A 12,469-nucleotide genomic window follows, 5' to 3' on the forward strand; every position below is an offset into this window, starting at 1 on the left:
AATGAGAAGGCCTCGCCCCTCCCTCTTTATCCAGTCTAACTTTGGATAAAGAAGGAAGACACTATCTGATGATCTGATGACAGACTCTGATGTATGAACTTTCCCATGAATGGAGATCAACAGACATAATTCTGTTGCAACGGATGACTAATAATTCCTTTGTAGGTTGATTACCAGCTGATGTTTCTTCAGTAGGTGCTAAGTAATAAGAGATGGTACCCTAATAGGGATTTTTTTAAGTAGCTATGAGGGCTTGAAGGCCTATGTAAGGGAGGGGGCAGGAGTATTTGTGTGAAGAAACAGCAGTTTTGTATTTGGGAGAGAGAGAGAGACGCGAGAGGCAAAAAAAGAAACAGAGAGAAGCCAACTGCTGCAAGTTGGCTGAGGGTGAGAGTACAAGATCCTTTTCTTTGGGATCTCATGTGAAAAGTACTGGGTTCGTCGCATGGAGGACTCGGACGACGATATGAGTTTGCACACGTTTATTGTACTTAACACAAGACTAAATAAAACGGCCCTGCAAGGCCAACTATATACACACCCACCCAGCACAGCCCTAGTCCATTGGAGGGTTTGAATTTCCCGCCTAAGTGGCTATTGGTTGGGGCTGGGGGAACTAGGATCCTATGTTCCTATTGTCCAGGGGAGCCAAGCTCCTGTCTTTGCCGTGGACCCCTAGTGGCAGTCCGCGTACATAACATCATGTGAAGCAGTAGATCTGTTGTTGTATAGGAGAGCCCCCTCTCCCTTTACCTATGTTCTGCTTAGATATTTGTATATGCAACTGCAGCCATGAAATTAAAAGACGCCTGCTCCTTGGGAGGAAAGCTATGGCAAACCTAGACAGCATAATAAAAAGTAGAGACATCACCCTGCCAACAAAAGTCCGTATGGTCAAAGCAATGGTATTCCCAGTAGTAATGTATGGCTGTGAGAATTGGACCATAAGGAAGGCCAAGCGATGAAGAATAGATGATTTTGAATTATAGTGATGGAGAAGACTCTTGAGAGTCCCTTGGACTACAAGGAGATCAAATCAGTCAATCCTAAAAGAAATCAACCCTGACTGTTCCCTGGAAGGCCAGATACTGAAGCTGCAGCGCAAATACTTTGGCCACCAAATGAGAAGGGAGCACTCACTGGAGAAGACCCTGATGCTGGGAAAGACTGACGGTAAATGAAGAAGGGGACGGAAAAGAATGAGATGGTTAGACAAGTGTTATCGATGCAAGGAACATGAAATTGAGCAAACTTTGGAGGATGGCAGAAGACAGGAGGGCCTGGTGTGATGTGTTCCATGGGGTCACAAAGAGTCGGACTCAACTGTGTGACTGTACAACAAAAAAACAACGAACAATACAAAAACACTGTAAGTCTCCAGTGGTCTCTTCCCCAACCCAAACAGCTCTGCCTCTTAAACTTCTCACCACTTGAGGATACGTTTACAGTGCAATCCTAAGAACACTCTCCTGGGAGGAAGACCCATTAAACAGACTTGAGGAGGTTTTTGAGCAGACTTGCTTAGGATTGCTACCGTATATACACAAATAAAAGTTGACAATGCATGTCCTAGCAACCTTTGTGAAAACATGGAACAAACACCACTAATTTGGGTGCTCCCTGTGCTGTGCAGTTACCTTTTGCAAAGTCATTCACATTAGATAACAGAATGCTATCAGGCTTCTTTTTCTGCAGAAAGCATTTATGCTTCCAGAGCCTTTAACTGCACAAAACGGCAAGAATTCAATATCTACTTACAAGATGCTCTTCAAAGTTTTGGCAGCCACACAAGATTTAATGCCAAGGCTGCCGCTTCTCAAATCTATAGCCAAACATTTCCTTCTGTGGCCAAGTTAATAGATGAAATATATTTTCCCTCCGTTTGTTTCGTTATTGCCACTACCACAAGAAAATTGGTCTTTTGACTTAAAACATAGACATTTCCCGCATCTAATTACATTCCAGCATTATAACATTCAGAAAGAATGTCAGAAACACCACATCATATAGGTTGGGACAGATACTTCAGCTTTGGCTTAGATCATGCTTGGTGTCTACTGGAACTATCCATCTTCTCAAAACCACCCGATTATTTGCAAGGTAGCTCATGCTTAGGGTTTTTACTTTCCTCCAACTATTTCATATATTTATTAACATACAGCCTACTTCCCCTTTCACTTCAACTGGAGAAAACAGAGAAAAGCAAAGTACATGAAGTACAAGATGCCATTCTTTAACAAAAAGGGCTGAACACACATGAACATATAAACCTGCTTTACATAGAATCAAACCATTGGTCCATCAAGGTCAGTTTGTCTACTCAAGATTGGCAGCATTTGCCAGCATCTCAGGTGGAGGTCTTTCACATCACCTACCACTAGATCCTTTTAGCTGGAGATGCTGGGGATTGAACCTGGACTTTCTGTATGCCAAGCTGATGCTCTACTACTGAGCCACACTGAGACAGCCAAGAGCAAACCAGGAGCAATGCGAAGCTGCCGAGCTGTGAATATCCAGAAGTTAAAGATAGTCAGAGAGCAGGATTTGACGTTCTAATTGGGCAGGAATCAGCAACTGCAACACCCAGAAAAACTATCATCTGATTCAACCCAGCTCTTCTTCTGACAATGGAACATATGACCTGGAACATATCATATTTCAGTCTTGTGAACAAGAAGACAATGTTTTTGAAGGCTCCACATATGGGACAGCATCACAGGCAGAGGGATGATTTCATTTATTTATTTATTTATTTACTCATTTCATTTATACCCTACTTTTTTACCAAAGGGGACCCAAACCAGCTTACATCTTTCTTCTCTCCTCCATTTTATCCTCAGAATAGTCCTGCAATGTAGGTCAAACTGAGAGTATGTAACGGGTCAAGGTCACCCGGCAAGCTTCCATGGAAGAGTGGGGATTCAAACCTGGATCTCCCAGATCTTATTCCAATGGTATAACCCTGGGTTCTCCAACTTGGCACCCATAGGCTCCATGGTATCCTCAGGCCCTTCTCCAATTGCCTGCCATGTGTTTCAGTTAAGTAGACAGGGCCATTATGAAACTTATATTGGCAGTGAAGGACTTTGCGCTGTCTCTTAGCCTCAGACTTTAGAGAGAGTCAGAGAGATAGATAGGCCAGGACCCTGATCATCCTTCGCTTTTACTACTCTGATGCTATCCCTTTGATGTGTAGATTGCTACTTTCAGGGCATCTTCCTTCCTTTTAGCTTGACACCTTTCCACACTGTGCTAGCCTTTCTCCATCTTGGCACCATATGGGCAGGGCATGCTTTCTGAATCTCTATCCATCCTAGCTAGTTAGACTAGGAATCCTGCCTGTACCCTATCCTGTCTAGAATGGAGTTCCTTACCATAAAGGACTCATATCAGCTTTACAAAAATAAAAAGGCTCCGTGTGTAACTTTGTTTCTTGTCAGCACACATAAACCAGATAGCCTCTGCTGCATTATGTGCCTTGAGCACTCTGCTAATCAAATAATTCCTTCAAGTAAAACCATTGATTGGTTGCTGTCATACAAATAAATGGGCTTTTCACTGAGATCCTCCCTGGAGAAGGATTCAGGATGTTTTGAGTTCTTTGGAATTCTTTGAGAAAGTGAACAAACATGTAGACAAAGGTGACCCGGTAGGGACTGGCTGGCCAAGAAAGCCCCTTTAAATAGCTGAGCACAGGAGCAGTTTGCTCTGCAGGGCTCAGCTGTTTAAAGGGGCTTTCTTGGGCAGTGAGACTCAGGGACTAGCTGGCCAAGAAAGCCCCTTTAAACAGCTGAGCTGTGGGAGCAGGCTCAGCTCTTTAGAGCCTGAAACAGCTGAGCCACGAGAGCAGGCTGTTCGATCTGTTTTGGCAGCTTTTGTGGGCTGAAGAAAGTAAGTGTTAAAGCCCCGCTTTTTGCTCCCCATGAACCCACAAACCTCCACAAACTGCCTTAAAAGTGTGTGGCCAGGTTCCAGTTTCTGGACTTCAGTTCACGAACCATGAACCAGCCAAAATTCATCACGGATAAAGGTTCGTGAGCCAGTTCATGCATATCCCAGTAATGCCCCTGAATAGATCTATGGTGCTGCCTCATTTGGAATACTTGGTAGAGTTCTGGACACCATATCTCAAAAAGAACACAGGAATAAACAGTTTTAAAATGGGATTAGATAGATTTTATGGAGAGTCAATGGCTACTAGCCATGGTGACTGAGGGGAAACTCCACATTCAGAGGCAGTAATCCTCTGAATCCCAGAGCTAGGAGGCAGCATTAGAGGAAGGCCTCAGCCTCTATGCCCTGTTGTTGGCCCACCAGAGGTACTGGTTGGCCACTGTGCAAGACAAGATGATGGACTAGATCAGTGATGGTGAACCTTTTAGAGTCCGAGTGCCCAAACTGTGACCCAAAACCCACTTATTTACTGCGAAGTGCCAACACGGCAATTTAACCTGAATACTGAGGTTTTACTTTAGAAAAAACAACTCATACATTTACTTAAGATGATCCAAACAAAGTAAGGAAAGCAATCCCAAATGCTTTCATTTACTTAAAATTATTTGGCAGAGAAATCAACACTCTAATGACGGTCTGGGCCTGGCACGCGTGCCATAGGTTCGCCACCACTGGACTAGATGGACCACTGGTCTGATCCAGCGGGGCTCTTCTTATGTTCATAGTCCGTAAACAGTAACTATAGATCGGCTGTGAGGCAGTGGGAACCATGCAGCACCAGGGAAGAGGATTACCCCTTTGGTCCTAGTCCAACACTCTAACCACTACACTACTCTGGCTTTCATGGGACTGAACATTTCCCTAACAAAAGCCTGCCAGCAATCAAAAACAAAGCAAAGCCAGCATTGAGTATCTATCATAAATCTGATTCTGAATTGGGACCTTGGTGTGTGCATGAGCCAGTCAGGTGGAGGGGGTGGTGCTGAAGTGGGTGGTTTAGCCAGCGACTGGGTGGTCTGGTGAACCAGGGTGGGGGGATGGGATCCCCAAACTTGTTTAACTATAATTGTTCTTAAAAGAAAACTTGGCATGTAGGTGAAATATAAGCTTATTTTCAAAGGCATTTTTATATGCTGTAAAAATGGAATTCCACTTCCAACTTCTTCAGTCTGTATTAGTTTGGTTCGTTCTGAATAAAGAGGAAAAGTAATGCTGAGTGTTATTTATCCGTGCTGGAAGAAAACAGTTGCAACCAGCATGTCAGGCAATCAGCCCTCTTAGTGAAGTTTCATCTTCTTCAGCAATTAGTTCTACCATCACAAAACTTCTCCATGTTTGCTACAAATGGGCAGCATTTTCAAAAACAGGTGGCATTCTACATTAAGAATCATACCACATAAAACTCGCATGGCAGAAAGCTATAAAGGGATAGTACAACTGACTTAGATGCTGCAGAAGTTAGAGGAACTATAGTGGACTAGAAAGCATTTGCATTTTTGAGGCACACTTCCTCTGTTCAGTAAAGATAAATATAGTACAGCTGTAAAACTTGAATATTAGCCAGGAAGCAGGGTTGGGCAACCACAGCTACACAGTTGAGTGCCTCTCTCTCCTCTCTCTCTGTCTCTCACACACAGAGAGAGGCATACTTGCACGTGTTCTTGAACACTGTTCAAATTTTAAAAGCTAAGCTCTAGGTTGATGTGCATACAAAGTCCTGCATGAGAAAGACTTCTTCACTCTCCCCAGTGCTGGGGAATGTTCCGTGTGCACAGTGTGGCTGCTATGCATATGCTCTCACTTCAGAGGAACTCCTTGTGCCCAGGTGCTTTAGGGCAGAACCACTAGACTAGACCTGAAGCCACTTCCAGTCTGGCAAGGGGGATATATCCCACAAACAATTATAAGAAAACAGCTGCTGCAATTCTAATACAACATTAACTTTGTCCTTTCAACTACAAAAAATGTACTGCTTTGTATTAATTATTTATAATGTTGGTCATTTGGTTGTGATCCAATTTAAAATTTATAGTTAACATATACACACATTTTAATGTAGCTAATCTTCTCTAAAACGGTGTTGGCATCCACAGGTCAGACCTATGGGTGCTGTAATTTCTAGTTTGGCCCTACAAGTTTTGGAGAGGGGATGAAGGAGATATAGGACTTTTCCTTTTATGGCCTCCTGCCCTTGGAGTTCCCTTCTTAGAGAAGCCAATCTAACTGAGTCTAGACCAGTTCTTAGACCAGAAAGAAAGTTATGATCAAGATCTCCTGTGAGTTTTTAGCAGCTCCATGTGGTTGCTCTGAAGACAAGAAAAGAGGAACTGGAAAAGGGACAGTAAGGAAAGAGACACCTTTTTCTCCCATGACATTTCCCCAGCATGTCCCCTCTACCTCTAGAGCTGACTGTAGCTTTAAGAGTGGGGTGGGGCACAGGATGAGAAGAATGGCACGGGAGGAATGGCATGCCCCTCTCTTGAGTGAAACTTCCTTGGCCTTCAAAGAAACTGTGTGGGTCATCTTGTTAGTTTAAAAATACTGGGGGAGATCCTAATTATGGTTTTCTCATGTCACATCTATTTGGGCCTTAAGCTTCCTTTTTAGGAGGTCACAGTTCTCTGAAGGGATAGTAGAGACAGCCTTTATTGCACTGCATGCTTGGTCTAATTTGTTGGTTTTAAATCTGTTGTATGATAGTTACAATTTTGTTCAAAATATAGCGATGGCTAATGTTTATTAGCCACTTCAAGAGCCCAATAGGGATAATTAAGTGGGATATGCAATTTTTAAATAATACAAACGTAACTTGTTTTAGGAAAACAAATATAAAACAAAAGGCTTACCTGCACGACTCCTGTACAGGAATCCAAAAAGATGCAGCCTTTAGGTTCCTTTGATATCTTTTCATCTTTGTAAAAGTTCATTATGTATGAGTTGTCTGACAATTGTGTCAGCTGGAAATAGCGCTTTTTGAACGACTACAACAACAATAGATATATAGGATTAGCTGTACCGCAAATTGTTGTTTACAATAGATTTGCTGAAATTATTATTCAGAGGCAGAATTTAAAATGGAACACCACTGATACCCAATTCCAAGTATTCTTTTTCAGCAGACAATGGTAGCAACCACTCTAATATCACTTAATGCACTTCCATTGATTCTATTTGTGACCATAAACAATTAAATGAAAATGGAAAACTGAAATGTGGTGATTAGTGAGAGGGTACAGAGGGATGGTTATAAAAGAACTATAAGATAAAGAAGGAGCAGTCCTTTCCCTTACCCGAACTGTAATGCTGTTGTTTACTGTGCTGTTAAAATTCCCTTTGTAAAGCCAGCCAGACTTGAAAACCCCAGTGCCTCCTCCTCCACCTCCTTTCGAAGATGAGTGGGATGTTGTGTCCTGTATGAAATAACATTGCCAATATTGCCTTTACTTGCATTTTGTGATTTCAAATCAAGATGCACAATATGAATACCAGCATTCTGCTAAAACATCCTTGTGCCTTTTAAAATATAGACCTTTCTTCTGCTCTGCACACAATAACAAAAGAGGCTCGTTTCCATTCAATGTCCATTAAGATTAGAAATACACTGTGAAAGAAAATGCTAACTCAAGCACTGAGAGAAAACAGAAGAATATGCTTACTTCGTCCTTATCAATATCCTCATGATCAATTTCAAAGGAATGTGAAAGCAATTTCTCTGGTCTGTGGTCAAATCTAAAGAGAAAAACAGTTTAATTTTCATCATAAGCTTCCAACTATTTTTTAAATGTCTGCTAAAGTTTTTGCTTTTTTAAAAAAAAATCTAAAAATATACAGGATATGCCACTTCTTGTCATCTTCCATAGCAGCTAAAAAAAAAGGAAAAAGGTAACCTTAAATTTGCATCTAGTTTGGCCCTACAAGTTTCTTTGAACATGTTAGTAATATCATTTTATTAAGAGCATAAGAAGAACCCTGTTGGATCAGACCAGTGGTCCATCTAGTCCAGCATTCTATCTCATACAGTGGCCAAGCAGTTCCTCTGGAAGGTCAACAGCAGGGCATAGAGGCCAAGGCCTTCCCCTGATGTTGCTTCTTGGCACTCAGATTCAGAAGTTGACTGCCTCTGAATGTGGAGATTCCCTTTAGTGACTATGGCTAGTAGCCACTGATAATCCTCTATGAATCTATCTAATCTCCTTTTAAAAGTTGTCCATGCCTGTGGTCATCACAACATCCTCTGGCAGTGAATTCCGCTTTTTAATCACTCTCAGTGTAAAGAAGAATTTTCTTTTGTCTGTCCTGAACCTACTGCCCATCAGCTTCATTGGATGCTCTCAAGTTCTAGTATTTTGGGAGGAGAAGAAAAAGTTCTCTTTATCAACTCTCTCCATCCAATGCATAAACCCCTATAATTATCTCTTTTCTAAACTGTAAAGTCCCATACTCTTCATCTTTTCCTTATAGGGAAGGTATTCCAACCTCCTAACCATTTTGGTTGCCCTCTTCTGTACTTTTTTCAGCAATGTCTCCAATGTTCTTTTTGAAATAAGGTGTCCTGCACTGTATATAGTATTACAAATGAGGCCACACCATAGCCATTAAGGGACATTATAATATTGACCATATTGTAATGTCATGTTTGTAGGAATTGTGAATAAAATGCAGTTCTTTCCTTCAAAGTAGTATTCTAACCACTGGTCATCTAGCATTGTGATACTTTCCACTGCCACTCTAAGCAGAGCTACATCCTTCTAATCTCATTGGCTTCAGTGGATGTTTAGGATAGCACTGTTACTTTCAGAACTTCGATGGCAGCTTATAAATGAGTAGTGCCTGTATACTCAGTCTTTAGTGAAAACACTGAAGAACTAGTATACATACATATTTTAATACATACATATATTAAATCTAAATCTAAGGTTAATAGTTTGAACATTTTTCTGCACTGTACACCATGTCTATATGTCCTGGACTATGACTCAGAACATACACTTGATCTGTATGTATTGGAAAGGTGAACCAGTCTGTGGAGAATCCTTCAGTATCTATTCAAATCATGATTCACTAATTTATTTTAAAATTTCTGTTCTCTAACAGAGGCTTAAAATCTCTGAAAATATGCCCTGATCTAGATAGCCCAAGCAAGCCCGATTTTGTCAGATCTTGGAAGTGAAGCAGGGTCGACTCTGGCAAGCACTTGGATGGGAGCTCTCCTTGAAATACCAGAGGTGGGAGGTGGGGGCAGGCTTTATTCTGCCACCTCTCTGAATATCCTCCAGGCTCCCAGTAGGGATCAGTCACCAGAGGTCACCATGACTTCCAGGTACACACACACACACACACACACACACACACACGCATGCACATATAAAAATACAAAAAAGTCTGAAAATATAAAACACAATGCAAACACAAAAACATTTTAAATACCAACCCCACCAATACAAAACCAATAACAAACAGCCAATCATAAAACAACCTGACACAGTGTTATCATCAGGGGTTGTTTCGTAGAAAAAGAGCTAGGGGAACTCATTAGCATAACTCATTAGCATATTCCACACCCCCTGACATCACCGGAAGTGTGTCATAAGGCCACACACCCCGCCCCCAACGGTCCCGGTCGCCACTGCCGGCCTTGCAGCTCCACTGCCGAGCCCCATGAGGGGCCGGCGGTGGACCTGCAAGGCCGGCGGGAGTGCAAGGAAGCCCCGCGAAGGCCCTCCCTGGCCCCAGGCAGGCAGGGGTGGGGAGAGGCAGGGAGGAAGCAACTTACCCTCCCTCTTCTCCTGCCTCCTCCTGGCTGAATGAGGGCCAGAAGCCGGGCGGCCGGAAGCAGGGGGCGGGGCTTTGTGATGTGCCCCGCCCCCCGTACCTCACCTGGGGGAACTGCGATCCCCCGCGATCCCCCCCGAAATGACCTCTGGTTATCATTATTTGCCACTGTGAATGCTTTCTCAAAACAAGAAAGGGTTAGCTATTTTCCTGTTTCCTCAGTTTCACAGATGGACACTGATCAACTGGTTGGAGTAAAAACTGGAGCCACCTATTCTTGGCTGTGGCATTGGTGACTTTTGTTGAAGGGAGCTACTAGGAGTTCTCACAAGGGATACAGGTGAAGGGGGAACAAGATTTAAGCCAGATTTCCCTTTACTCCTTGAAAACCCTAATGTGTATTACTCCTGCTAAAGGAATACATTTTGAAATATCAAATATAGCCATCAAAGAGACCGGAAGAAGATAATCTTCAAAGAACTTTTGAATGTTATTTTCAATTAATGCTATCCATTTGATTTCTATTGACATTTTACTTAAGGGGGAAGGGGTGTGTGTGTTAAAAATACCCCAACACATTTGAAAGAATCCCGGAAGAAAGCTGACAGAGAAAACTGTGAGTTGGCTGAAGCAACCTGGGGGCAGGTTCTCTCTCTGGTTATCTATGGTGTTGCAGGTCTCCTTCCCCGTAAGCACAAACACACCAAGGGCTGGATCCAAGCACAAAAGTTGGGGTAATCTTTGCCCATTCCTCCCTCCTCTACTGTGGCAGCTCTATAATTTCCCCTTCATGCATGGCTCTTATCAATGAGATCCATCCAACCCAATGACTACATTCAGATGTAGTTTAGCTGAGTTCAAGTTTAGCTGAGATCTTCACAAATACAGCTTGTTACCATGTTCATGACCCATTCCTCCCTCCTCACATGGAGCACAATTAAGGATTCCTGGTTTGAAACCAATCCTAGTTCACCATGGTGTTCAAAGCAGGTGTCTGGGGGAAGTGAGGTATGTTAATCCCCAGAGTAGGTTTAAGGAGGCCCTGAACATAATAATCTCCAGTGGACCCTCACATTTGTGTTTGAGCAAACTGGGTTACAAGATCTGGATTGGGAAATACCTGGAGATTTGGGGGGTAGAACCTGCAGAGGTCAGGGTTTGGGGAGGGACCTCAACATGTTACAGTGCCATAGAGTTCACCCTCCAAAGCAGCCATTTTCTCCAGGGGAACTAATCTCTGTAGTCTGAAATCAGTTGTAAAATGGGAGATCTCCAGCCCCCACCTGGAGGCTGGCAATCATAGCAAACATGCATAGAGGGAAACAGGACCAAACACCCCCTCTTAGCAAACAGGCACGCTGTTCCTGCTCACACCTGCACATATTTGTCCAAATATGGGTGCAGCACTATACGCAAACAAAATGTATGCATGTAGTCGCTGTCACAGTGGGCAACTGGTGGTGGTGGGAACTGGGCACTTGCCCCTTTTGTTCATTGACTAAAGAAGCCTGGTTTATTTGAGGCAGGACTCTAAACTACAGTTTACTCCAGGTACAGAATCACAACTCGTAAGGGGGTAAAAAACCTTTCCAATTCTCCTGTGCATCTGTATTCACACGTCACAAAGAACACCTGGAGTTTGTTTCCAAAATGCAATCCTTAACTGCACTCTGTAAGAGAAGGGGCGTGCACACACCAACACAGCAACAAGCCATGTTCATGCAAATCTTGAATTGGCACTACTTAAGATGTCTGAACGTAGCCTGTAAATCCAGGGCTATCTCGGTTAAAGGGAATAAACTCAGGCGGCAGCAGCAGCAGCCTTAGAACTTCTCATGAAAGTGGGAACTGGATAACACGGTCATCATAAGACAAGATATATACTACTTCCCAATTTTTATTGGATGATTCCAATACTATTCTAAAATGTTTAGAGAAATACGGAGACAGATCTCAGAATCTCTTAACATTGTTAAAGCTGATATCACACAGTATAAAGTTTTATTCAAAAAAATCTGGTTTTTACAGTAACTCAAAGAAGATCTGGCTGTTAAATACAACAGATGACTCTCATGGGACACACACTGTGAATTAAATTGTTCCTTCTCAATTTACAGAAGGAAACCAGCATGGATGAGTTTGGCTCCGAGGTCTAAGTCAGGCATTTTTGTCTCTGAATGACATGCACTTCCTCATAGAAATATTTTCACAAAGGAGAAGTTCCCCCTCTATTGAAAAATTCAGCTGGCTACCAGAGTATACACTCTGAATCTGGCTAACCTTGATGAGTCTTGGGAGAAGAATATAACTGAATCTTCCTGGTACAATGATGGTTCAAGGATTCCATGTAACACAACTACCCAGTTTTATTTTATATGGTCCACAGAACAGAATTCCAAGGTTGGGTTCTAATTAGTTCTGAAAAATGAGGAGAAATTATGCCATAACAGAAACTAGCCTAATAAGTTCTCCTATGCCTAAAAATTATTTTCTGTAAAGGAGGTACTTCCATTTGGGGGAAACAGGTTTTTACTAGGAAATCCATCCCTCCCCCTTACAGATTAATCATTTCTTCAATGCTGTAGGCTACTGCTTAGGGTTGCCAAGTCCAAATTCACTTACCCTGGGGGAGTCCCGCGCGTCCCAGGAGTCCGTCTGCGCACATGAAGCGCGCGCGCTGCCGCGATGACGCCACCCAGAAGTGACGTCATTGCGTCAGCATGTTGGGGCGGAGCCACTAGGA

General features: G+C 42.8%; 1 protein-coding gene across 2 annotated transcripts in view; it reads right to left on the reverse strand.

The window, feature by feature from the left end:
• Window positions 1–12,469, reverse strand: part of DOCK10 (dedicator of cytokinesis 10) — a 292,508-nt gene that overhangs the window by 118,573 nt on the left and 161,466 nt on the right. For both annotated transcript variants that reach the window (XM_015411999.1, XM_015412000.1), the window contains exons 5-7: window positions 7,611–7,683; window positions 7,245–7,364; window positions 6,801–6,935 (exon numbers count right to left, since the gene is read on the reverse strand). In XM_015411999.1, coding sequence (XP_015267485.1) covers window positions 6,801–6,935; window positions 7,245–7,364; window positions 7,611–7,683 — 328 coding nt within the window. The remainder of the gene's footprint in view (window positions 1–6,800; window positions 6,936–7,244; window positions 7,365–7,610; window positions 7,684–12,469) is intronic.

The sequence above is a fragment of the Gekko japonicus genome, unplaced genomic scaffold (genome assembly GCF_001447785.1).
Source record: "Gekko japonicus isolate JY-2015 unplaced genomic scaffold, Gekko_japonicus_V1.1 scaffold825, whole genome shotgun sequence".
NCBI lineage: Eukaryota > Metazoa > Chordata > Lepidosauria > Squamata > Gekkonidae > Gekko > Gekko japonicus.